The sequence below is a fragment of the Lepidochelys kempii genome, chromosome 5 (assembly GCF_965140285.1).
Source record: "Lepidochelys kempii isolate rLepKem1 chromosome 5, rLepKem1.hap1, whole genome shotgun sequence".
Taxonomy (NCBI): domain Eukaryota; kingdom Metazoa; phylum Chordata; order Testudines; family Cheloniidae; genus Lepidochelys; species Lepidochelys kempii.
In genome coordinates this window covers 51515864-51543824 of record NC_136384.1, presented here as the reverse complement: position 1 = coordinate 51543824, position 27961 = coordinate 51515864, and the positions used below count along the sequence as shown (strand labels likewise).

General features: G+C 39.1%; 1 protein-coding gene across 7 annotated transcripts in view; it reads right to left on the bottom strand.

Annotated features, from left to right (window-relative positions):
- Positions 1-27961, bottom strand: part of MSH3 (mutS homolog 3) — a 190369-nt gene that overhangs the window by 150577 nt on the left and 11831 nt on the right. For all 7 annotated transcript variants that reach the window (XM_073344375.2, XM_073344373.2, XM_078852790.1 and 4 more), the window contains exons 5-8: positions 25784-25900; positions 24867-24984; positions 21455-21600; positions 19954-20120 (exon numbers count right to left, since the gene is read on the bottom strand). In XM_073344375.2, the coding sequence (XP_073200476.1) occupies positions 19954-20120; positions 21455-21600; positions 24867-24984; positions 25784-25900 (548 nt within the window). The remainder of the gene's footprint in view (positions 1-19953; positions 20121-21454; positions 21601-24866; positions 24985-25783; positions 25901-27961) is intronic.

Genomic DNA, 27961 nt, shown 5'->3' with positions numbered 1-27961 from the left:
CTAAAAACAGTAATAACACTAAACTATGTACAACAAAATACAAGGGTACACAGTACAAAGAGTCCACTGAGAGCACTTGCAAAAGCAAGATGAGCAGTTCAAGCAACCGCCATGGGTGGTAAAAAGGAACTGAAGGGGCTTGGGGTTGGCTGAGCCATTTATACCAGCACCGCTGGCACATGGCAGCAAAGGGTGTTCAAACTGCCCTGACGTGTACCACTGAGGGAAGACTTTCCAGCAACAGTGCACAGGGCATGCACACACCAAGAGTGGAATGGAAATATGCAATCACTCAAAGAAGAAAAGTAAATTTGAGGCAATTTAATCTGCTAATTCCATTTCAGATATCTAAAAATACTGGTGTATACGGTTCTTAGTGAGATCTAGTTTTGTTGGGTAGAAATTTTAATCAGCACTGAATATTGTATCCTCTTCATTAATTCCTCTTTAACTGCAACCATAGCAGAGCTAGCCCTCTGCTATAGAAATTGTGATTCCTTCAACATACTAAGCAAACTTGGCCTGAAAAAATAAAACTGTTTTCCCCAAACAGTTTAAGTTACACTAGGTTTAGCTTCCATTTGCCTCCTCTTTGATGTTTCTTCATTTTTAAACTTGTCAAAAGGTAGAAGTGTGACTTTTAATCCACAGAAATCTAGTCTTTTTTTTTTTTAAGATTCATATCCTTTAAAACTTCAAATCAGATTAACAAATATTGTCAAAAAATTGCACTGCCATTGACCAAAAAGCAAAAGCCAGATTCTCAATCAACTCATCGTTTATAATAAATTTAAACAAAATATGGATTTTTAAAGTCACTAACAACACTTGCCTGAAATTTTATGCCTAGATATTTAGTAGTGAACATATGTTGTAGTGTATTTCTGATATCAGGTTAGAATATTATAAAAATAAAGTACATACTGTAAACATAACACTACAGGCTTTTTCCTCTGTTAAAACCAAATAATATAATGCAAAATAGGCACAACAGAAGAAAACGCCTCACTAAATGACAAACTATAGTCCACTGAAAAGAAATACAGGAGCTATCATTCATGGAAAACAGCCTTTATTCACAAAAGCAGTGTAAGTGTCAAAATAAAAGGTATCATTTACACGACTGTTCCAGAACTGTGGCATTTGTTCCCAAGGGATGTTGTGAAGGCCAGAAGTATAACCGGGTTCAAAAAAGAATCAGATAAGTTTATGGAGGATAGGTCCATCAATGGCTATTAGCCAAGATGATCTGGGATGCCACCCAATGCTCTGGGTGCCCCTAAGACTCCAACTTTTCCAGAAGCTGGAATGAATGACAGGGAATGGGTCACTTGATAATTACCTAAAAAGAAAAAGGAGTACTTGTGGCACCTTAGAGACTAACCAATTTATTTGAGCATAAGTTTTCGTGAGCTACAGCTCACTTCATCGGATGCATTCAGAGGAAAATTAGAGTGGGGAGATTTATACACATAGAGAACATGAAACAATGGGTGTCACCATACACACTGTAACGAGAGTGATCACTTAAGGTGAGCTATTACCGGGGGGGGGATTTTTGTAGTCTTCATCATCTGGACCCATGGAAAAGAAGCCCTTGAGGAATCCCACCATGATTTCAACAATTTCCATCCCACCATCAAACTCAGCCTGGACCGGTCCACGCAAGAGATCCACTTCCTGGACACTATGGTGCTAATAAGCAATGGTCACATAAATACCACCTTATACTGGAAACCTACTGACCGTTATTCCTACCTACTTGCCTCCAGCTTTCATCCAGGACACACCATACGATCCATTGTCTACAGCGAACCTCTACGATACACTCGCATTTGCTCCAACCCCTTGGACAGAGACCAACACCTACAAGATCTCTATCAAGCATTCTTACAACTACAATACCCACCTGCTGAAGTGAAGAAACAGATTGACAGAGCCAGAAGAGTACCCAGAAGTCACCTACTACAGGACAGGCCCAACAAAGAAAATAACAGAAAGCCACTAGCCGTCACCTTCAGCCCCCAACTAAAACCTCTCCAACGCATCATCAAGGATCTACAACCTATCCTGAAGAAAGACCCATCACTCTCACAGATCCTGGGAGACAGGCCAGTCCTTGCTTACAGATAGCCCCCCAACCTGAAGCAAATACTCACCAGCAACCACACACCACACAACAGAACCACTAACCCAGGAACCTATCCTTGCAACAAAGCCTGCTGCCAACTGTATCCACATATCTATTCAGGGGACACCATCATGGGGCCTAATCACATCAGCCACACTAGCAGAGGCCCGTTCACCTGCACATCTACCATCATGTGCCAACAGTGCCCCTCTGCCATGTACATTGGTCAAACTGGACAGTCTCTACGTAAAAGAATAAATGGACACAAATCAGACATCAAGAATTATAACATTCAAAAACCAGTCGGAGAACACTTCAATCTCTTCAGTCACTCGATTACAGAGCTAAAAGTTGCAATTCTTCAACAAAAAAACTTCAAAAACAGACTCCAACGAGAGACTGCTGAATTTGATTTAATTTGCAAATTGGATACAATTAACTTAGGCCTGAATAGAGACTGGGAATGGATGGGTCATTACACAAAGTAAAACTATTTCCCCATGTTTATTTCCTCCCTCCACTCCCCACTGTTCCTCAGATGTTCTTGTCAACTGCTGGAAATGGCCCACCTTGATTATCACTACAAAAGGTTTTTCCCCCTCCTCCCTCACCCCCGCTCTCCTGCTGGTAATAGCTCACCTTAAGTGATCACTCTGGTTACAGTGTCCATGGTAACACCCGCTGTTTCATGTTCTCTCTGTATATAAATCTCCACACTGTATTTTGCACTGAATGCATCCAATGAAGTGAGCTGTAGCTCACGAAAGCTTATGCTCAAATAAACTGGTTAGTCTCTAAGGTGCCACAAGTACTCCTTTTCTTTTTGCGAATACAGACTAACACAGCTACTACTCTGAAACTTGATAATTACCTGTTCTGTTCATTCCCTCTAGGGCACCTGGCATTGTCCACTGTTGGAAGACAGGACACTCGGCTAGATGGACCTTTGGTCTGACCCAGTATGGCTGTTCTTATGTACTGCCAGATGCTGGGACTGGATGACTGGGGTTGGATCAGTTGATGATTGCCCTGTTCTGTTCATTCCCCTTGATGCATCTGGCATTGGCTACTGTGGAAAGCCAGGATATTGGGCTAGATGAACTAGTGGTCTGTCCCAATATGGCCATTCTTATGTTAGTGTTATGTTTGGAAGAAGGAAAAACTGAAAGGAATTATATAATCATTTTAATCAGCTTTTGATCTTTTCCCCCCAAAAGCCAGTTATAATTCACACCAAAGGTAAAAAAATAGGACAATCTCTGTAATAAGTCTATTGCAAAACACTGTAGGATCAACTCAATTAGAGAAATTAATAAGAAATAGTCAATATCACAGTTCCACAGCCATAAAAAAAAAAAATCTACAGTGTCCGTTTCAAATCATGTTTTATATTCCTGGGATATTCAGCTCTAGATTGAGACAATTATGTTGTAATTTGTAAATATAACTGATTCAATATTTTCAAAAGAATTCTTGACAAACACAACTAAATCCGTTTCCAGGGTTATTGTAGCTGCATCAGTCCCAAGATACCCAAGAGACGGGGTGGGGTGTGTGGTGGGGAGCGCTAATATCTTTGATTGGACCAATTTTGGTTGGTGAAAGAGACAAGCTTTCGCAATCTAAAGAAGAGCTCTGTGTAAACTTGTCTTTCACCAACAGAAGCTGGTCCAATAAATTATGTAACTCATAATATATCATTACATAATGAGTTATTACCTAATCCACCTTTTCTCACAACTAAATCTGTACTAATAAGCCAAAAGTTTTTAAACACTGCCTCGTAATAAATGGCATAACTGAAAATACCGCAATTTGTTTTTATGCAGCGTTTTTCACATTAAAAAGTGTCAAACTGCTTTAGAAAGTTTAACAGCCAGACAACACTGAAGATGGCTGGCTACAAGGACAGAGGCGAAGGAAACATACATCGGCCTGGATATAAAATGAGATGTTAAACAGCAACTGGAGATGGGCACTTGGGATCTTGGGTTAACATCTCGTTCAAAACACATCAGGTCTAATACTTCTTCATACCCTCACTTCTTGTCCATAGCACTGCAATGCAGAATCTGAAGATACAAATCCAAACCTTGGTTTGAAATTTGAACCTACAAATTTTTGTCCCAAAAGACTGCATCATCAGAATATACATGTTTTATTAGACAGAGACCTGAAACTGGCATAGACCTCTATCCGATAGGATATCTGAACCAAAAGCAGTTTTCTTTCCCTCTGTTCTTCTATGGTATATTACCATGATAATTTTAAAGATATGTCTATTGAAAAAAGCTTCCCTCCTGCCGGATCCTGCAGTGAAGCCATAATCATGTGTTTCTGTCATATCACAGTATGGTGCCATAGAGAGACTGCATCAACAAACTCAGTATTATGACTTAACTGTAGGGAGGAACATACTTAATTAAAATAAAAATCTTTGCTGCAGTAAACAAACAAGGAAAAGTATACCTGACCAAGCCTATAAAGGATGGACATGTTCAATGTTTAAGTATTTTTCCCAGCCCATACTGAAGTCCCCCTTTAAAAGCTGAGTATGAGCTGATCTCTGTAGTAGGAAGAGGGCCTGAAACATAAGCCCTTGTATCAGAGGCCTGAACGAAACTAGTGGTTAAAGCTTTGCTGCTATAAAGCAAAGTTAAGTTGTGAGCAAGAGGCAGGCCCTGCTCACAGACTCTGGCAAGAACAGGGCTGACATTGCACAAACAGTCCTTAGTGCTAGGTACAAGAATATACACGCAGACACATTCCAGAAGGGTGGTACCAGAACACCTTGATACCAGCACATTCCCCAAAGATAACAGGAACACACTGACCCATCCTAAAGATAAGATCAGGATAACAGCATGATGGATATAGATGTTTTGATCAAAACAGGTACAAGGCAATGGGTGGCACCCAAATATGTCAGAGGGGCAATATGTGACTTGTTTGCATTGGGGTATAAAGAGGTATCGCTGAGGGGGTGTCGGGGTAGGGCCGAGAGGATAATGGAAAGTCCTGCCACTAACTGAGCCGGTCACGAGCATACTTGTGCTGGTGTACCTGCAATCATTAAGCCTGGGCGTTAGCATCGTGCTTCATCAACAATAAACCTGACCAAGCTCCTTTGCTGAAAACCAAGTCTGTGAATTTACTGAGTAGTTCAATCAAGTCTGCTGTTTCTGCTCTCTGCGCCGAGCTGGGGAAGCATACAGAAAGAACACACACGCAGCCCAACAATGATCAACAACCTCCTGTGTATTTATTCTTATATACATTATGAAAAATATCACTGGCCCTCCGAACACATTCAAAAATGCAAAATATTTAGTACTTTCTCTCACAAACAAGTCGAAAACAATTATGAGCTTAATCAGAAAAGTTGGAAGGTCAAAATAATTGAAGACCAAAACATCTGATTTTAATTTAGATCTGAAATGAAGGCTTCTGTATCACTGCTTTCAGACTACAGTGACAGGTCATTATTCTTGGCAGACAGGCAGAAAATTTGCAATCATTCTTGAATTTCTTGCTTAAAACAGCTTGTTATTCTAACTTACTTGTCTTGAATATTCAGATAGGTTTTTTGTTGTCTAATTCTGAACATTTCTTATTTACATCATTATTTCATGTTCTTTTCTTGGCAATTGATGTCTCATGTCGTAAAAAGTTTTGGGAGTTGCTTTCTTTATAAACTGCATAGACACTGAACTTTCATATTTTCAGAACTCCGTTCCGCATTCAGTGTCAGTTAACTGAATGTTAGCCATATTGAAAGCCTGAAAAGTCGTAAGTAGCAAGACTAAACTTTAAAAAGCCTTAATTAAATTTCAGTATGAATATTGGGATTTCTTTAAAGAAGTTTTTTTTTTATCAGATCTAATACCAGAAACATTTTATTAGAATGTATATCTATAATTAATTACAAATTTCTTATTAAGAAAGTTTAGTTATTTATTTGTAAGGGGAAATACAGAGAAATACCACCACCCTCAAAGCCACTTTCTCCGAGCTCCAAACATTAAATATCCTACTCATCAAGAAATGTACTTACTTTTCTGTATGTTTTTGTTTTATATTATATAGTTTGCTAAATATAAAATAGCACACTATTTATACCTAAATTCTTAGCTAAGAGGCCAGCATGTAAACTCCCTGCATAAATTCATAAAGGAAAGGGGGCAGAAACACACAGTACAGCTATGGGGGAAAAACGGTATTCCAATATGTTAGTGTTGGTGTAAGGCAAAATTCTACACTCAGAGCCACATAACAGCTTTGGGAATTGACACTTTGCTCTCCATACACAGGTAGGGCACCTAATGACAGCAGTAGGAATTCTGTAACAGAGACAGAGGTTCACTATGGAAATCCGAAGGCAAAATTTTGTATGATGGGCAAATCCTGCTCCACCATCTCTGTAGGCATGAAAGTCCCCTTATTCAGTATAACTTATTGTAGAGCTTGGCTGTACCGGGCTGGTGAAGGACAGGATTGGCAGAGCCAACACAGGGGCTGTATATGCTTGTACTCCATAGAGTACAGTGTCACAGTAGCTCCTTTTGCACTGTAGAAAATGGTGGGAGAAGAGATTCAGAGTGGGCCAAGAGATCCTTTGCTACACAGTTCTACCAGCAAAATAGAAAATAAAAGGTGCTGTCAGGGAAACTGAAGTTTCCATAGCGGTCACTGACCTTTTGTGTAACAACTTCATAGCCTTCCCCACAACACATATCTCAGCTGTGTGCAACTCATAGACTCAGGCTGTGTTCTGGGGACAGGATACGTGCCTTAGAAGCTGAATTACAGAGTGGAATTCACCATGCTAGAGTTCTACTAAGAAGTGTCTGGCTTATAAAACTTCAGCAGACTATCGAACAGGCTGGGGACTGCAGATCATTTGTCCCTAGGGAACTAAGATTCAAATCTGGTTGCCCAGCAAGGAACTATGATGGTCTGAATTTCTGGGCTGAGATCTCATTCTCTCAAGAAAATGAAATATAGTTGCTGCTGTGATTATCTAATAGCATTTCTCTGTTTGGCACGATCACAAAGATTTCTCATTCTTTGGTGTGAGAGACTGATCTCGTCTTTAATTCAGTTTTATCCTCACTTTAATATAAAATGCCACGAACAGAACCAATTTGAGACTGAGTCAGAACTGAGGCTATGTAATAGTTTACCTCAAATGCAAGTAAAAATCCCCAAACCTACTTAGTATTATGGACAACTCTGTAAACTTTTGGGGACTGGAACCGTCTGTTTATGGCATATAGCGCCTGTCCTGGGACCTCTAGGTGCTACCATAAAAAAAAAAGTATTAAGTAACAAGATGTTGCGCCTGACAACATCAGTTAAGTCTGCAATTGCAAAAGGCTGTAAAAACAAGCACTAGAGGGCCTAATAACATCAGCCACACTATCAGAGGCTCGTATACCTGCACATCCACCAATGTGATATATGCCATCATGTGCCAGCAATGCCCCTCTGCCATGTACATTGGTCAAACTGGACAGTCTCTACGTAAAAGAATAAATGGACACAAATCAGATGTCAAGAATTATAACATTCATAAACCAGTCGGAGAACACTTCAATCTCTCTGGTCACGCGATCACAGACATGAAGGTCGCTATCTTAAAACAAAAAAACTTCAAATCCAGACTCCAGCGAGAAACTGCTGAATTGGAATTCATTTGCAAATTGGATACTATTAATTTAGGCTTAAATAGAGACTGGGAGTGGCTAAGTCATTATGCAAGGTAGCCTATTTCCTCTTGTTTTTTCCTACCCCCCCCCCCCCAGATGTTCTGGTTTAACTTGGATTTAAACTTGGAGAGTGGTCAGTTTGGATGAGCTATTACCAGCAGGAGAGTGAGTTTGTGTGTGTATGGGGGTGGGGGGGATGTGGGAAAACCTGGATTTGTGCTGGAAATGGCCCACCTTAATTATGCACATTGTAGGGAGAATGGTCACTTTGGATGAGCTATTACCAGCAGGATAGTGAGTTTGTGTGTGTGGTTTTTGGGAGGGGGGTGAGGGGGTGAGAGAACCTGGATTTGTGCAGGAAATGGCCCAACTTGATTATCATGCACATTGTGTAAAGAGTTGTCACTTTGGATGGGCTATCACCAGCAGGAGAGTGAATTTGTGGGGGGGGGTGGAGGGTGAGAAAACCTGGATTTGTGCTGGAAATGGCCCACCTGATGATCACTTTAGATAAGCTATTACCAGCTGGACAATGGGGTGGGAGGAGGTATTGTTTCATATTCTCTGTGTATATATAAAGTCTGCTGCAGTTTCCACGGCATGCATCTGATGAAGTGAGCTGTAGCTCACGAAAGCTCATGCTCAAATAAATTGGTTAGTCTCTAAGGTGCCACAAGTACTACTATTCTTTTTGCGAATACAGACTAACACGGCTGTTACTCTGAAACCAAGCACTAGAGAAGCTACACCATTCTAAAAATCACATCCTATTGTGTACAGCAGAGCCATAAAGTAATTAAATTGTACTTTATTTTACAACAAAGTGAAACCTAGCTTAATTAGAAATTAAAACTACTGCTTGTCTTTCTAGCAAAAAGAACAGCCTTTGAACTATGTACCCTGTAGCTCACAAACCTTATTCACCCTTTTAAAAAACATCCAGCTGGGTGCTGCAACAGCACCTGGTTGCAAAGTTCTAAAAACTGTTATACAGTCTTCGCTATCTTGGCTGGAAAATTCAACTATTACTTGCCTTTTTACGAAGGATAACCGGCACTGAGCTATCTAACTGTAGCTACAAAGGACACCCAAACTCTAACTTCTCTTGTCACCACAGCCCTCTGACTAGGGCACAGACAACACATTTAAACTGATGCTCAGCTTCAAGCCTGCTCAGAGAGAAGTTCTTCCTGGTCTCATTCCCTTCTTCCAAATTATTACTCCCTGGCTGCTGGCAATCAGCGAGGGCAGAGGAGGCTCCCCTTGGCTACTGCTCTGGTGGTCCTGGTGCAAAAGTGCTCTAAGTTGCTGTTCAGATTTATCTTGCATTCTTATACACACCCCACATGTCACATTAACTTTCACAATAACACACTGAAAGTGAGGGAGAGGCTTATGTGATGGAGAGGAGAGGGAAAGTGAAAAGGAGAGAGTGGCTGATGGAGAAGAGGCAATAATTAATGTATGGTATGGAAAGAACAAGAATGGAAAGTGAGCCAATGGAGAGAAAACAGGAGCGAATTAAGAGGTAAATTAAATGACAGAAGAAATGGAAGTCAGAGACTGCTCTCGTAGCTTGTACACTTTAACTCTGGCACTCATTCATCATCCATACGCACACAAAACTGGACGCATTATTGTTGATTTTAGGTCAAATTTTTAATCTACAGGTACCTGCAATACTTGGGTTTTTTTTATTGCTACCACCAAATAAAAGTCTGACTCTCAGAAATACAAATACAAAAATGGGATAACAATTTTCAAGGCTTCTGCAATTCAAGCTGGGTGGTGCTCCTTCAGCGGTGGCCAACATCTGCTGAGTTTCTGGTTAGAGAAACCACTGCAGAGTCAGTTTGTCTTGCAATGGCCCAGTCAGTGCTGCAGACTCAACAAGTTAAAAGGGGTTGGCAGGCCACCTCTTTCCCCTCTGTGGGTCACCAGGAAAACAGTCCTGAAGCTGCATCTAAAATCTCTAAGACACTGACTTAGTAGTTCCTGATGGTTCCCAGCCGGGTCCTCATTCCATGCAATCTAAAACAAGACCATTTCTCCTTTGCACTGCAGGAAACTAATTTTCACAGATGGACAAAACATTCATATTTCACCCTTGGAAAGAAGACATCAGCTCATTGAGGTGCCCAAATATGTCAGCTAGACAGACTATGCGTGCTACCCGAGGTAACTACTGGAAGTGTCACCTTCAATAGAAGCCCATCTATCACTGTTAGTATTTGGGACAGGGCTTGGAGTGAGTCACTGCTGCATCAGTGGCCATCTCTGAAGTACCTGTTGAGAAAGCATTCCTGATGCGGCAGTGAAGGGGGAAAATGCAGCCATTCATCAAAACTGATTCAAGAGTTTTTACACAGTATTTTAAAGATTTAAAACTTTAGATGGGGGAAGTAGGGGGAAAATTACTACTGTTGGATAACCATAAGATACACACAACTTTAGTTATGTAGCACTCCCAACTACTGGAGCAGGACATTCTGTCTTACTGACTGTTGGTGTTATGCTCTAAAGAGGCCCCACTGGTAGTTGACAGCTTAGCCTATCTCCATTCTACAGAAGGACAAGCCCACAAGTATTGACTGCCCAGTATGTCTTGAACTGAGAATTTATAATTTAAAACAAACTGCTTGAGGAGAATCTGGCACAGGGTATTTTTTATCTGTTGAAAAAAAATTTACCTTACATTCGTTTTGCCATGTTTTTAATAGAAGTGTCTGGACAGAAACAGGGGACAGCTGGTGACTCAATTACTGTTCTAATTTATGTTTCCTTTGATAAGCTGCTACAGATTTAAAAACCCATTAAGTGTGATGAAAATGGACTTGTTGATTTTCCAATTAATTATTTTAGGATTCCCTTGAAGATTTACAGAACTGCTAAAATACAGTGACTTTTCTAATTTATGTATTAGAAATTCATAATAAGTTTTTCAGTAACTGTCCATATTTATACAGTCCATATTTATATTGTTCCTTTAAATAACTCCCATAATTAAAAACACTTTAAATCAAAGGTCAAAAGTAGCACATCCTAACAATAATAGGCTACCCAACTTTATTTCAGACTATGAATAACTGACACAGGAAAAAGGGAGAGCTTTCACAGTAGGTCACTTTGCAAAGTCTAATATCACGTGTAACACCCAGAGGCTACAATAAATGTACTTTCCATGTTACTGCTTTGCAAGTTCGTTGCTATTTTGTGACCAAAGAGCTGACAGATTTAGCTCAACACAGAGCATCTGAGAAATGATTTTACAAATAAAAGAATAAATTTCACATAAGTAGATGAAGGCAGATTCAGCTTGATGGATTGTTTGGTCATGCACTATCACGAACATGGATCAAGTTTCTGAATTGACTTGATATTTCTGTCTGGTATGTTTTGAGAATCTGAGGCCTCACTTAAATGACACCATCTCTGGCAAGAGTTCAGCTCAAGTCATATTTCCAACACCACTTGACTGTGTACCAGAGCTACAGGGCTTTAAATTGTGGAAAGAAGAAAAATGGTGAAGTGTGAATGGAAAAAAAAAAAAAAAAACCACAAAAAAAAGACAGCCCCTCCTTCTTTTTAGCCACTTTTCTTCATAGTCATGAAAGAAACATCACTGAAAACTTATATACTGAGTCCTTAGTTTGCCTGCCCCCAAGTCTGCAGAAGGGGTAGAGGAGAAACACAAATGTTAACTATCAATACAAAACATTAATCAACGTCCCTTCTTTCTCATACACTTGCCTTTACTATGGACTAATCTTCACTGGCAACACTAAAGCACTGCCGCGACAGTGCGTTAACATGGCTTGTGTGGTCGCGGCAGAGCGCTGGGAGAGAGCTCTCCCTGTGCTCTAAAAAAACCCAACTCCACAAAAGGCGTAGCTCCCAGTGCTGGTGCACTGTCTACACTGGTGCTTTACAGCGCTGAAACTTGCTGTGCTCAGGGGGGTGTTTTTCACACCCCTGAGCGAGAAAGTTGCAGCGCTGTAGACTGCCAGTGTAGACAAGCCCTAAGTGACTAAGCAAGGAGCTTCTATCATACAACTCTAATGCACAGAAAGTGTTTTGCTAATCTGTGTTTCCCCACCATGGTTTGAATGGTCATCCAAGTTCAAGAAACCAAGTGGGTGATGGTTCCTAGAAAGCTCCTCAGCAGATTACAGAAAACCAATATTTGGAAAATGCTTTTATTCATTCTCTCTCTCTTCTCCGAACTCCTAACTAGTGTGTCCATGCATTCACTGTATAGCCATTCCTGATTTTCCTCTCATTCCCTTCTAATTGTTCCCACTTGTGTTATGTCTAAATTAAACTGTTAATCCTTCAGGACAAGTACTTTGTCTTTTTATCTGTACTATGAGGTGTCTAGCACACCTCTGGACATTGTAATACAATATTATTGTGTACAATATTAGTGCAAAATACAGTAATATTAATAAGCTAATCAAAATGTGTTATTCACCTTGGTCCACTTCCCAGTAACAAGTGACTACATCAAATACCACCACCATATTTGACATCCTTATTGCAACCTCAACAAACAAAGGATTGAATTGACATGGATATTTAATTATCCTTCCAAGTAACCGTTGGGAAACTCATACCATTGTTGACTTTTCATACCTGTTCAGTACAGGACTTCAGCCTCCAAGGGCTCCCTCTAGTACTTTTTATAGGCACTACATTTACACTTCCTTAAAGGTACAGAGCTCTATTCTGCATTCCTTGCACACACAAGATTCCCACTAATTTCAAGGTTGCCACTGAAACCAAGCCCAGTTCAATGGTGACAAAAAGGTAGCATTGGTGACTATAAGAAATCCAAGACCTCAATGGTACCATATATACTCGTTCATAAGCAGAATTTTTTTTAGTAAAAAAGGGAACATCAGAGAAGGGGGTCGGCTCATGAATGGGTATAAAGAGGGATAGAGGTGGGACACAGCCGTCCCCCCAACAGAGGGGGCAAGGAGAGGCAGCAGAGCCAGAAGGAAAGAGGCAGGGCCAGAGCGTCTCCGCTTCTGGCCACGCTGCTCTCCCCCCCGCCTCCGAAGCAGCTGCAGCTCCGGGGTTGGCAGACTGCGGCCGCGCCACCCGGTCTGGCCCACCGGAGCAGGCTGTGGCCGCACCACCCAACCTGCCGGAGCAGCTCTGGCCAGGCCAGAGACATCCTCCCCCGGCCCACCCCAGCTAAGGTGGGAAGGGATGGGAAGAGTGTGGGGGTCCCAGGCATTACTCCCCTGATCCCCAGCTTCTCCCCCCCAAAAAAGTTTCCCCACCAGTTGCTGTCCCGGCCCATCACGGTAAGCAGCTGATGGGAGGGGACACTTTGTTTACTTAGGTTTACTTCCGTGCCTACAGACGCTCAAGGTAAACAAACCATATCAGCCTGCCAGCGGCTTATCCTGATGGCCCAGGAGCCAAAGTTTGCCAACCCCTGAATAAAGGGTCAGCTTATGAATGGGTCATAAAAATTTTCCATTTTCACTTATCCATCTTGGGTGGGCCGGCTTATAAACGAACCGGCTTATGATAGAGCATATACAGTAATTAATGTAGATTGTGATCCTACAGTAAGTGCACATTTAGAGCACAGCCAAGCACAGTAAGTGAGGCGCATTTATTTTTCAACTCTGGAAACCTAGGTTGGACTCAAAACAGAATAACTCCGATGTTATTAGCCAATTGCAGTCTCCCTCTATCAATCACAAAAATATCACATTGTTTGGTGTAGTTGGCAGTTTCTATTCTGCCTGGCTCAAACCAGGACTATTTGTCATTGACTGTCATAAGCATTAAATCAACTCACAAATTTAATTTAAAATCAATATCTATACCTATCTATATCTATAGATCTCTCTCTCATTATATTTTTTTTCATTCATTCCAAATAATATTTTAACAATTAAATTATAATTCCATTTTAATACAGCAATTACAAATTATTTCTGTAATTAGGCAAGCTCAAAGCACCAGCAATTACTCTGACATCAGCTGTAGCCTCAAGATTGATCCTGGCTGCATCTGAAATCTATTGGGCCACACTTAATTCCATAACCAGATTAGACAGCTCAAAATTTAAAATACAGCATGTACACTTTTTTCCAGTCTTTTACACCTCAGGCTTGAAGTCTCATTGTCCACATGTTAAGTTCTAGAACTTTGTACCAGTAACATGATGCCAAAATTTTACTGAGTTCCCTCAAAAATTTTCTGCACCTGTGAGCAATACATGACCTTATACTAGTAGTCAGTTAGAGAATGTGTCCCTTATAGCTCAAGATGTACAGGCCTCCGCTAACTGCTGGCAGTCTCTCCAGGCTGGTACGAGGGGATAAATGTAGGAGAGTAAGGCCCCTTGATTGGGAGTAGGGGTGTTGGCAGCAGGATAGAACCCCATATCTCCTCTAAGTACCAGCTCTTCAAACTCAATGCTAGAGCTCAGGCAGGCAGTCACAGGGGGGAAGTTGACTGCTGTACACCCATTTGGCAATGAGCCAATGGTCTATAGCGGGGTAAACAACCTATGGCATGCGTGCCAAAGGTGGCACATGAGCTGACTTTCAGTGGCACTCACACTGCCCGAGTCCTGGCCACCAGTCTGGGGGGCTCTGCATTTTAATTTTAAATGAAGCTTCTTAAACATTTTAAAAACCTTATTTACTGTACATACAACAATTGTTTAGTTATATTGTATAGACTTTTAGAAAAAGACCTTCTAAAAACGTTAAAACGTATTACTGGCACGTGAAACCTTCAATTAGAGGGAATAAATGAAAACTGGGCACAACACTTCTGAAAGGTTGCCAACCCCTGGTCTATAGCATTTTCAAGTAGCACCGCCATGTCTGTTGCCCACTCCAAACACACTGTTTCCTCCCTACTATGAACACATCATTGTGCACAAGTCTCAATTTTTGGTGATTCTTTGGGACACCCCTTAAGCTTAACTGACTTACTGTACATTAAAGAATTAAGTGTGGGGAAGCTACATGTTCTTTTCAACTGTAACAATCAATTAACATTGATTTACATAGGCTAACATCTTCCAAGCTCTCTCTGCAAGTCAAGGAGCTAGTAGCTCAGGTATTTTTTGTGGGGTTTTTTTTTTTTTTTTTTACATGAAAGCTATGATTTTCCTTCATGGAGCCTAAAGGCCAACGCTAATAAGAAACTTAGAAAATTTCCCTGAAGCCCATCAGAATATTCCTCACAGCATACCACAAAGTTAAAAAAACTGTGATATTACCCCTGTATATTCACACAGGTGCAAATACCAATCCTACTCATAACTCTTTAAAAACAAACCAACTATTATTTCCTTAGGGGAATGAGGAAAAATAATTAAGTTGTATATGAAACAAAGCATGTTTTACAAAGTGTCTTAACTTCTTCAGTTTTGTAAATAATTCCATTTGGTATCTATCCAAACCCTTAATGGCCGTCCCAGAAAATTACAACAGCTTAACACATCAATTTGCACTGCAAATCTGGGTTTTAGGCATTTATACAATTGTTTATTGGGGGTTACAGCATGCAACCACCCCACTGAGATTTTTCTTTAATCCTAAAGCAGTGACTTGTCTCTGACGTTCAAACATGTCTAATTAAAACAAAGTTGCAACTCCAAATTATTACTACTGAAGTCAGCATTTATTTCTATTCACCATCCAGTCACACAAAGGACCTCAATTTTATTCTTTATGATTACAAAGGGGAAATTACTTACTAGTTATTTCCCTTTTTCCCCATTCTGATAGCTGACTAAGGGACAGAAAGCATTATGGTGCCACCTACTGGAAGCAAGGAGGCAAAAGAATTCCTAAATCCCACCCCTAAGTACATAAACCTCAACCTAAACACCGTACCTTGGGTTAGAGAAACTTCTAGAGCCAGAGGAAACGGTACACAAGATAGCAAAAATAGTACTAAACAAACAAGCAAGAGCACATTAGCTAGAAGGGAGTGGGAGATGTAGGATGGGTAAAGAGATTACAGCAAACAACTACTGGTCAATTATCTTCCTTTGTTGCATCTCTCTCACTTTCCCCCCTTTGACAATGGATTAATGGACAGACAGCAGGTGTAGCAAGCAGTAACACTAGGAGATGTATTTACCTTCTTGGGCTGCTAGTAGGCCCTTAGACAGCAAAAGGAGGTAATCTGAGAAGCAGAGAGGTCAACTAATACATATAAAGGAGCAGAGAGATGCCCACGTTGTTATCTTACACACCTTGGAAATCAATGCTTCGGTGTACACTGTCCATGAAGCAGAGCCTTCTCTAGTCAAATGTCATCTCTCAAACTCAGATCAAGACAGCCTGATCATATTGATCTTGATCAAAGACCACAAGAACACACCCTTCAACCCTTCTAGTAATAGTGATTTTAGATGCTACTTCACCAGAAAGATAAAACTTGAGTACAAGTTTAACATCCAAGAAGTGCAGCTTCTCATACAGTGCGTTCGGGGGGGATTTGAAGGAGAATACCCAGGTTCGGACTGAAAGGAGAACAAATTCCAGGCAAAGCTGAAAAGTTACCTTTCTCGCAAGAACTGAAGGTATGGAAGAGAGAATGAGATACTTCAAGTCACTCACTTGTCAGACCACTGTCACTGCAATAAAAAAGGCCATCGAAATCTGCCCTAAACATGCAAAAAAGGTTGTGTCAGAATCTGCAAGATGAAGTACAGTCCCGCTGTTACATTGTGTCCAGCTGCTAAATTTTAAGAAAGATGTGGACAAACTGGAGTCCAGAGAAGAGCAACAAAATGATAAAAGGTTTAGAAAACATGACCAATCAGGAAAGGTTAAAAAAAAATTGAGCATGACTTGAAAAAAAGACAACTGAGAAGGGACCTGATAGTCTTCAAACATAAGGGATGTGGTAAAGAGAATGTGATCAATTGTTCTTCCTGTCCACTGAAGGTAGGAGAAGTAGTAATAACAGCTTAATCTGCAGCAAGGGAAATGTAGGTTTGATATTAGGAAAGAATTTCTAACTAGAAGGATAGTTAAGTACTAGAGTACTTTACCAGGGAAGGTTGTAGGATCCCCATTGTTGGAGGTTTTTAAGAACAGGTTGGAAAGATACCTGTCAGGAATGGGCTGGGAGTAATTGGTCCTGCCGCAGCACAGAGGGATGGATTATATGATCTCTCAAAGTCCATACATTTTTATTATTAAAATCATTGATTTAATCAATCCACCCTCAAACTAACTAACTATTTCCATTGTCCAAGAAAATCAAAGGCTAGATATCTGAGATCCTCCTTCAGACTCTCAAAGGCAAAGCTGGGATCTGAGCCAGTTCTACATAGTCCAGTGCATAAGGGTGGTTTGAGAGGGGCCAAGCTGTGGACATCAAATACACAGTTATGTAAATCCAGTATCCATAAATCCTACCACCTAAGAGATGTGAAGGACTTGAGGCCTTTATTTCAGTCTAAGACTTCAAACAGCTGCTACGCTTCTCTTATGTCCTGCCTGCAATTTGGGGGTGGATTTCATCCCCCAGCTCACACAGAGTTCTATACACAAAGTCTGTTTATTCTGGCTTTGAGTGGGAAAGGGGCATGTGAATTTAATCCTTTCTTTACTGTATTTCTGACGGAAGCCATTTCTTGGCAGAATATCATGGATTTTACACAATTTTAAAAAGAGCCAGTGATATTGTTCTGCCTACAACCTTGTCCATCACTTGCAGTATCTTTTTCCATACTAACTGTATACATGGGCAACAGGACACAGTCAATCTCAACTCTGTATTTGACACCTCCACCATAAATTATCTTCAGAAAGTCTGACTAAATAATCAAGTGCAAGTCCAGAATATTCAAGAAAAATGTAAGTACCAAATTACACATACTTTGGCCAGAAAATTCAACTTGAAGTATTTATGGCATTTTATTCTATTTTTTATTGTAAAGTACATTTAAAGCTGCCTCCCACCACATTTTCTAATTAGCTAACTCTGGCATTGAACATGCCAATTGCAAGTTTGTAATACAAGACTCCAAAATCAGGTGTATAGTCACAGTACTAGAGTAGCGTTTCTCTACAGTGGTGATGCCTTTGAAGGAAATCCTATGTTAATGGTAGTATGTTGGAATATCTGCAACTCCACCCATGCTGAGGAGCTATATTATACCTTTCGTCAGCATGGGCAATGAATATGCAATCACTTTTTTTTTTTTTTAATTAAAAAACCCTAAAACTGCAGACAAACTTGACTCAGTGAACAGGGCCAATATCTTTTCTAGAAAATAAATATATATATACACACACACGATCTAACATGACAAATGTTTTCAAGCAAGATGGGAAACAGCATTTTGTCCAATTCATATCTGACTAATACAAAGGACTATCAAAAGTCTCTCAAATCTCTAATCAAATAATAATCAGATGCACTTTGTAACTGTGGTAAATATAATTGGATATGCTGGCTGCCTTAACACACAACAAGGATGACATTTTGCAGATAACATGAAGTATCACTTTCTCTTAGACAACTGAGGCAACTCCTAAAGAGGCACAAAACTGTTCATTTTAGCTGCCTGGTAAATGGTGTTTAGGACACCTTTTTTGCCAGATTATGCATATAAGTAACATCCTAATATAACTACCTGAAATAAAAGTATAACAAAATGTAAATCTGAACACTTCAAATCTAATGTTGAAACATTTTGGAAAAAACCTGAAGTTCAGCAAAATGTAGAGTCTCCTCCTTAATTTTGAGGAATTCTTCTTAGCTTGCATCTTACCTCAACAATTGTGTCAACACTCAGTCAACTGAGGAATTTGCTATCCAACGTGTCATAAAAGCTTAAAACGTTACTAACAAAACTAGCAGCTGCATTATTTTAAACCAGAGGTATTTTCCCTAGAACAGGAAGTCTATCTTTTTACAAACTGGCACCATGTAAATTGCTAAAAACCTGTCAATAAATCCTTTTGAAGAGAGATCTATCAATCAGGATATTGCTTTCAAGAAATAAATATATGCACAACTGTTTTTTCCCTTTCATCAAACCATCTGCTAATTTATTTTTCCATTTGGACAAAGAACAAGTCTTCTTGTTCCCAGCTGCCAGCAATTCCAAACCTCTACAAGTTGGCTAATTTGTTCAAATATTAATATACATCTCTTTCCCATAATTAGGCATCTGTCATAGAATTTTTGTCTGGTCTGGAAATGCAGATTGCACACAACCAATAATGTTTAAATCCAGAAAAGCAGAGCTACATTTCAAATTCATATATTCTTGTTCCTCCAATTCCTGTAAAAACACAGGAAAGCTGTCCCTACAAACCAATCAGTTAAAAAGCATGGCAGTCCTGCAGGATGAAGTTCAGGAACTCATGGGACCTGCCAAGTTCCAGCATCATCTTTGACTCCCTCTGTGAAAGGAGAAAAACTCTATGGCTTCTTTAAAAGCTAAAAAAACAGTTCCTTGAACATTTAGATACTGTTTTTAAACCATTAAAAAAAGTAACACTACATTCTCAGAAAAAAATGGCGACCATAAGGGATGTCAGCAGGGCTTCGCAAGCTCACAAGCCACCTTTAGAAGGATGTCGTGCTCTTGTCCTATGGTCCCATAGCTATGCTATCCAGCTACAGCTTTATGGTCTATTTTTATCCAGACTGAATACCACAATAAATTTGCCACTGAAAAGGAGCCTCCAGTCTTCTTTTGAAACATCTGTCATTAAAAACATAAGGGAGATGTTGAAATGTACATGATGAAATGGCCATAACACTTCTGTCCCACCAGTTTTAAGAGAGTCTAATAGGATAGGAAATACCAAAACTTTCCAACAGGTATTTAATTCTCCATATTCAATTAACAAAGAGTGCTGTAGAGGAAAAAAGCCTCAAATCATTCAGAGATCTTAAAAGGTATAAGATGCACAAGTGGCTCATCACCACATTCAGATACCACAGTGATGTCCACATTACTTATATTAGATAGATCATGTTAGTTAAGGGGGTATTTATGCAAACAGTGAACTGTGAAAATTTCAGAGAAGGTCTTAGACAACTATGCATCACTGCTGGCTTCCAGATCCCAAGTTGCAACATAATGTAACACCATACCTTACAGAGGTTATACTGCTGATGAGCCTCTCAGATTGATCCGACAAGTCCGATGGAAGTACTAGTTCAACTGGCTGCAGACGCAAAACTCGACTCTCTAATTCTAAGCGAGATGAGGAGTCCTGAAAACTGTCAAAAACTACTTCCCCAGTAGTGGGTTGGACTCCCTGTCAAATACAAAAATATATAAACAGAGTGTTTACCTTGCCATTGACAAACATCGTATTTTGCTAGGGCAGCAAAAGCCAAAATGAATCTCTTACGCTTGATTCTGAGTGTGCAGGACAATTTTTGAGTATTTGCCAGCAGGCACACGCAAAGCTCAGAGAATAGTTTTGGTTAGTCAATCATTATAAGTTTTAACAAATCAGCAAGGAAATTTCACACACACTTAATGGCGTGTTACACAAAAACGATGACTCCACCAGTCCCACAATTTCTTGGCGACATTGGAAAACTAAAAATACGTACGTATTTCAAATGTAGAGAACATAGGTCCTATCCTAACAATTTTGAAAGCCCAAATGTTAGTCTAAACAGGATGATAATGATGTCTTAAAAAATGTTAAGAAGTCTGAATAGCATTGGTTCATTTTACATGTCATTGCTCAAATTCTGTCACTATTAAGGGGCAATGCAAATCCACATAATTGAAAACCTATGGAATTTAGACAGGATTCTCCCTAAAAATGAGATGCCTTTCTAAAATGTGCTTTTACAACTGAGGGGGGACAAGGTGGTTGAAGTGATATCTTTTATTGGTCAAACTTCTGTTGGTGAAAGAGACAAGCTTTTGAGCGAATCTCTCTTGAATATCCTCAGACTGACACAGTACACCACCACTTATAACTGGGACAGATACATACTGGATCAGATACCACAATGACAAGTACAATCAGAAAACCTGTAAACAAAATGAATGAATGAATGAACGAACTATCAGTAGACAGAGTGTCAGTTCTCATTTTAGTCACTATTTGCCTAGTATATAGTTCTCATTTCAGAATCTCCAAAGAAAATCAAAAGTTGAAGTCTAAGACGACTGTGAATCTCATTACTAAACTTTTGTGAAGGAAGAGCAATTTACTGAGGAAACAGATGCAGTCAGCAACAAGTGTAAGTGTTTTGAACACTTACGAGGGACAACATTTTCAACAATTTACAAAACATATTTTAACTCTAACATTGTCTTTTTTTTTTTATTTGAATAAAACACTGTTTTCAAGCAATTATGCATGAGCAAAAGTGATATGCCTTGTACACCGGATATATAATTCAGGCTATCAACTCAAGCGTTTTTGATTTTTTATATATAAAATGTCTCATTCAATTCACATATGAACTGAAAGATATAAATAGCATTCATTAAAAACTTTGCATTATGTCTTATAAACACCGTTACTGTCAGGGGAGACAATCACAAAGGAATTTTAAAACACAGAGATAAATCACAAAATAAGCCCTAACCATAAACTCAGATTCCTCAAGAAAGACAACTTACCACTATGCCTATGACAACATCCCCTTTCTTCTTGTCTCTTAAGCTTTCTTTATTTTCACAGATACAAAGAAGATAGTTATCGGAGACATCAGCCGTTATTTCTTCAACATCTACAGGATCATCTAGCTTCAGCAAAGGGTTCACATTTGATAAATATTAAAAAAAACAACTAATAGTTCACATGGATAAAACCAGTGATGGTTGCCGAAAACAATCTTCTTTCTGGGATAAACATAATAGTATTCCATATACCCAACAGAAACACCAACTTGACAGAGGACAGCCTCCTTCCTACATAAAACTGACTCAGGTGGTGTGGATACTGGTCAATTTCAAATTCCTGACATAGCACCAAAATCAAAGTTAGTGATTGCCTTAGACCCATGCCCACTGAAAGATCCCCACAGTGTACGCATACATATCATCATCATCTCAGCAAAACACCAGTCTTTATCCTCTGTCTGGAGTCTTCTATTCAAACAATCGCAGGCTGTTGCAGATACTAAATTCCCTACTGTCTTTGTGCTGTCCCTGCTCAGTAAGTAGCACTCTGACGACGTAGCCTACTAGCCAGCTTGTAAAACTTGTGCAATTGACAGTAAAGAGCAAAATTTGCTGATGAGCATCACACGACAGCAAGCTAGCACCTGATGTAGTAGCAACAGTCTGCAACGGAGACCACTAGTGTCCTAGCAGTAGCAGTGGAGAGCAAAAGATCACCTGCATTTATATATTACATTCAAACCATGCAAGGTGTCATCCAGTGTTGTTCCTCACTCCACTAGCTTTTACCTGAGCCTTCCAACACATTTCAAGAGTAACTAGAGTCACACTGGTGTCTCCAGCAAAAAAACAAAAACAAAAACAAAAAAAAACCCAACAGTATTTTATTATAATGCCCTTGCTCCATTAAACAATTACGCAGCAAGTTGCTTCCCTGATTTGTGGGTTTTAACTTCTAGTACCCTTTTCCCTAACTGCAGTTTTAGGATGACCTAATCAAGAAATAAACAGAAGATGTGTTTTCTTTTGTCTCGTCTCCCTCCTGGCACACAGGACCTCACAAAGAGGGCAAGTGTACCAAACCTGAAGAATGGCTGGCAGGAAGTAGACAGGAGAATGGGTTTAGTCACAAAAAGAGGTAAGTGGATGAGACCACACATCTTGCGTTGTATAGGGCTAGCTCATCCTAATTTAGTGAGCTCAAGTCAAGTCAATTTTCTTCTTTAGCTCTTAGTACCTAATAACTACTTAGTGTGAAAAATTTAAAAGAATCTGTGGGTGCTGACTGGGAATGGTCACAAAAAACAAAGGAATGGACAAAGTAAAAGGAAGAAAGAAATAGCTGCGCTTGTCACAAGCTATTTTTAATTCATTTTTATATCCTATTTCAGTTACAAGGATTAAAGGGCAGGCTACCAATTTAGATTTTTCATAGCCCATTGGCTTTCGATTCAGGCTCACCTCATTTTATATGAAACACTTATTACCAGCATCAATAGTTCCTCTACCCTCTTTCATTATTAGGCCATAGGACCCACTTCTGTTTGTTTTAACTGTATCTACCTCTGAACATAATTAAATCCAGGTTGTCATAAAAATAAAGGGAAGGGTAAACCCCTTTGAAATCCCTCCTGGCCAGGGGAAAGCTCCTCTCACCTGTAAAGGGTTAAGAAGCTAAGGGTAACCTCGCTGGCACCTGACCAAAATGACCAATGAGGACACAAGATACTTTCAAAAGCTGGGAGGAGGGAGAGAAACAAAGGGTCTGTCTGTCTGTCCGTAGTCTTCTTTGTCGGGGATAGACCAGGAATGGAGTCTTAGAACTTTTAGTAAGTAATCTAGCTAGGTATGTGTTAGATTATGATTTCTTTAAATGGCTGAGAAAAGAATTGTGCTGAATAGAATAACTATTTCTGTCTGTGTATCTTTTTTGTAACTTAAGGTTTTGCCTAGAGGGGTTCTCTATGTTTTTTTAATCTAATTACCCTGTAAGATATCTACCATCCTGATTTTACAGGGGGGATTTCTTCATTTCTATTTACCTCTATTTTTATTAAAAGTCTTCTTGTAAGAAACTGAATGCTTTTTCATTGTTCTCAGATCCAAGGGTCTGGGTCTGTAGTCACCTAGGCAAATTGGTGAGGCTTTTTACCAAACCTTGTCCAGGAAGTGGGGTGCAAGGTTTTGGGAAGTATTTTGGGGGGAAGGACGCGTCCAAACAGCTCTTCCCCAGTAACCAGTATTAGTTTGGTGGTGGTAGCGGCCAGTCCAAGGACAACAGGTGGAATATTTTGTACCTTGGGGAAGTTTTGACCTAAGCTGGTAAAGATAAGCTTAGGAGGTTTTTCATGCAGGTCCCCACATCTGTACCCTAGAGTTCAGAGTGGGGGAGGAACCTTGACACAGGTGCTGACTCCAGACTCTTAATCCTTCCCCCTTTCAAGACCTCTAATTAAGAATTACTAATGCTACACCTACCAACAGGTCAAAAACCTGGTCAGGACATCACCAAAGGCACAGCATAAATCCTAGCAGTACATTTTTCTCATTTGGGAGAGAAAAAAAAACAAAAAAAACCAAGAATTGTGAGGACGATGTAATCTCTGTTCTATTGCAACACACTTAAAAACCTGAGAGAGATTTCATTCTTCATGAAATCTGGATGAAGTCCTACCATAGCCTAAAATGTGGGTATACCTGAGTATCATTAGCCTTGTCTTAACAGCATAGCAAACCGTTCAGAAACCTTATTTGCTGCTGCCATTGATTTCCTTTTATATTAAGTGTTGGCCACTAAATATGCACCAATGTAAGGGATTTACAATGACTTTTTTGGGGGGGGGGGAGAGATCATATAAGTAATTCCCCCCCCTGGGCTATGCAAACAGAAAATCTTCCTCTCGTGTTTACTGCATACCCAAAAATATTAAAGGTTAAGATGAGGAAGCCCTTGATTCTTGAAGTCTCATTTCTAGCAACAAATTTCCAGAGGTTGACTTTTTTTTTTTTTTTAAACTACTGGAATTGGATGCACTGCCATTTCCAAAAAGTGCTCCAATAATGCAATCCCGCAATAGAGTCCAGTGCTATTGCAAAACATCTGAAACTCACAAATATTGATAGTTTTAACATTTCACCATCCTCTATTTCCCAGTCCTATTGAATAAATTTCTGCTGTAAATACAGAAGTGACAATGCAGCCAGAACCTTCCCAATGCAGAGGGGAAAAAAACAGTCAGCACTTCCCACCCACCTACGCCCATTAATTAACAGGAACGTGCTCTCTTATACTGAAGGACTATGGCAAAAAAATCTCAAACACACACAACCCATACTGAACATTGCATAACACAGAGCACAATGAAGATTAGTATAAAAGCAAAATAATTAACACATCAAAAAAAGATATCTTCTCCGATAAGTGTAGATTTGGTATAGAGAGCAGTCAGTTTTCGAGTAAAGAGAGAGCTTTTATTTTCTCCAGCAGCCTTCAGTGCTGCAGTTTCCATTTGTTTTACAACTCCCACCTATAATATGCACAAAAAAAATATGTTAACTAATGAACGAAAAAAGGATAACCAACTTTAAACAAAAAATTTAATTTAAGAGATACAAATATTAAACCAAAATGTGCTTGTGAGGGGAGAAGGGCTAGAACCAGCCCTACTAATTCAGACCATCAAGTATGACAGAATTGCAGCTTACCTGCAACTTCCTTTCTCCTCTTGCCCTTACTGTCTCATGGTTTATACTGAAACAACTTAGCTTGAGAGGTTGGCCACCTGTCAGAGAAGAATTGCTGCAGCAATTCTTTCACTGTAGATAGTAAAGTTCACCAGAACATCAGGCAATAAGAGGTACAAAAAAGACTCAAATGATCATAGAGGGGAAAGAAGGGAAAGAGATTAGCAACAGAGAGATTAACAACAATGCAAAAGGAGAGAGGAAAAAACATGGGTTGAGAAGAAAAAAAGGAAAACAGAAAGGAGAAAGAGAGAGAGATGAAGGAAGTGCTTTCTGTCCTACTTTCTATCACTTACTGACAGGCAGAACTGCTTCCAGAAAAGTCAAATGGACCCTGAAATATTGTGAGACCAACGGAGGCGGCCTGAATCAACATAAATAAAAATCATAAAGGTTCCTAGACATTGTATATAGAAAGCACTGAATGAAAAGGAGTTTGTCATATGTTTTTCCAGTAAAATATTAAAAGGTTTCATATTTTGTATCTTTCAAGTGAGAACATCCATATGACATCAACAATTATTTCAGTGAGGATTGAGACTATTTTGGTTTTAACAATATCTAATTAAATAAAAAAATGACCTTATATCCTTTTGCTACAAGTCGCCGTACATGAACAAATAGTCTGTGGGTCGGTATACTGGCAGTCATAAAATTGTGATCCTGATGACAGTAAATGTTTAGCTCCTTTGCTGCAATCTGCAAAGTATGAAAAAAATAATCAGTCAACAATTAGGGTCACTCTTACTTCATATTCTCTGTCTAGATTCTTTTGGTAACTGTGATAGAGCTGTGTGAATACAGACTTGTCAAAAAGTGTTACTGTAAATCAGTTATTAACCAAAACTATGGCGGTGTGTTGTGGAATGCTAAGCAGGAGAACTGAGGTACTAGAAGTCTAAGCATGGAGCAAGCGTTCACAATCTCAGCATCCTAACTAGAACAAAGAACTCCATTCCCACAGACTTTACTTGTTAACTTACTAGGGTGGATAAAAAAAAATCAAATATTCTTTTTTAAAAAAAATCAATTATTTTGAGTTAAACTGGGTTTTTTATTTAAATTAAATGCATTTTCTATTTTAAAATAAACCCATTTAAAATTAAAATTGAAAATACAATAGGCTACAAAAAAAGACCTAAAATTACTATAATCTATTAAAATAATTTAAATTAAATATAAATAATAAAAAGCAGTACCTATTTGCTGCTGAAATTTTAAAGATCATCAAACCACTGAACTGATGAAAGTCACTGGCTAAGCACCTGGAACCACAGAGTTAGCTGAAGTGCTAAATGAGTTTTTGACAGCACTAGCATCTTCTGCAAGTGCAGAAGGAATATTTTTTTCATTCTTATTTAACTAGTTCAGTTAAATGACCTGTTCATTCCAAGTCAAAAAACAATTAGAAGTTGAAAAAAAAGCAGGAAAGCTTGTTTTCTTCTTACTATCATTGAATAAAAAAGCTAGGTCTGAAAGGAAGAGATCTACTAGTCTTGAAAGACATAGTCCCCAGAACCTATCAGTTCAATTTACTAAATACAGATAATACTTCCTTTGTTTAATAAATCAGTTAGCTTTAAATGCAAAACATGTTTTGATGAACTCCACTGAACTTTTTTTTTTTTTAAATGTATCCAGTGCATTAAAGGAGTTTTATTGAACTAATAGAAACAATTTTAAAATACTAGTCCACTTCAACTGAATTTTAATTTCTACAGAGAGTGCTTGACTCAAAACACAACCAAAAAATTAATCTAGTAAAGATGATACATAATAAAAAAAATTAAGAATCTGAATAAACATATATTAAGTTATATAACTGCTTAAATAAATGTGTTGATATAGTGTATTCTTCCGGTTAACAAAAGGAAGTACCAAATTTAGTTGGCTAGAATTAGTTGCAAATCAACCTGTTTAAATGGTTACCAACCAATGAGAACGAACCTTTATTTACAAAGGTAACTAAAAAGTACAGAAGCAAAACAAGATTAAAATTGTTAATTTAAATCAAGGTTTCCTGCTTAAAAATATGCTTCAAATCAATGATTGAAACCACTGATTTAAATCAATCCACCCTGCAACTTACCCCATGATACCGTGAATGAATACCAAGGGCCAAAGAGTTCCCATTGAAGTCCAGTGCAAGAAGGCAGTATAAGTTATGTTACCTTGATAAGCCTAAATAACTATCTAGCCCGTGAAACTGCACCCATCACATTAGCATCCAAGCACCCTCACAAGAATAAAATCACAGCAGCTGCTAGAAACATGACATTACACAATGACCCAAAGACATTTTTCTTTCCAGATGTCAGCTCTGTGCTTTGGACAAGCAGAAGGGTGTTAACAAACCTGAATGGGCTTCAGGACAGTAAATCTGCTAGCAAATTGGTAGACCAAATACCCAGAACAAAGACAACTGGGCAAATGAAGCCTCCGATGGCTAAGCAAAAGTAATTTTCCCTTTGCTCCTAATTATATATGTAAATAGCTCAGAACAAAGGCTAAAACAGTATTAATGATTTAGAGAGATGAGAGAAAGGATGTTCATGGGCCATTTTGTGGTTTGCAGACATGTAAGCCATGTTCCTTTGAAATTTTTGCCTGTTCATATAGATTTCAGTTGTGCAGATAAAGCACCAGATATAATTTCATACCTAATTGTGTCAAACATCCCCTATTCATTTCTATATAGCCCTCTATTAATGAGGGTAGTAGCTATTTTCACAAATATATGCAATTAGGGCAGTTGGACAT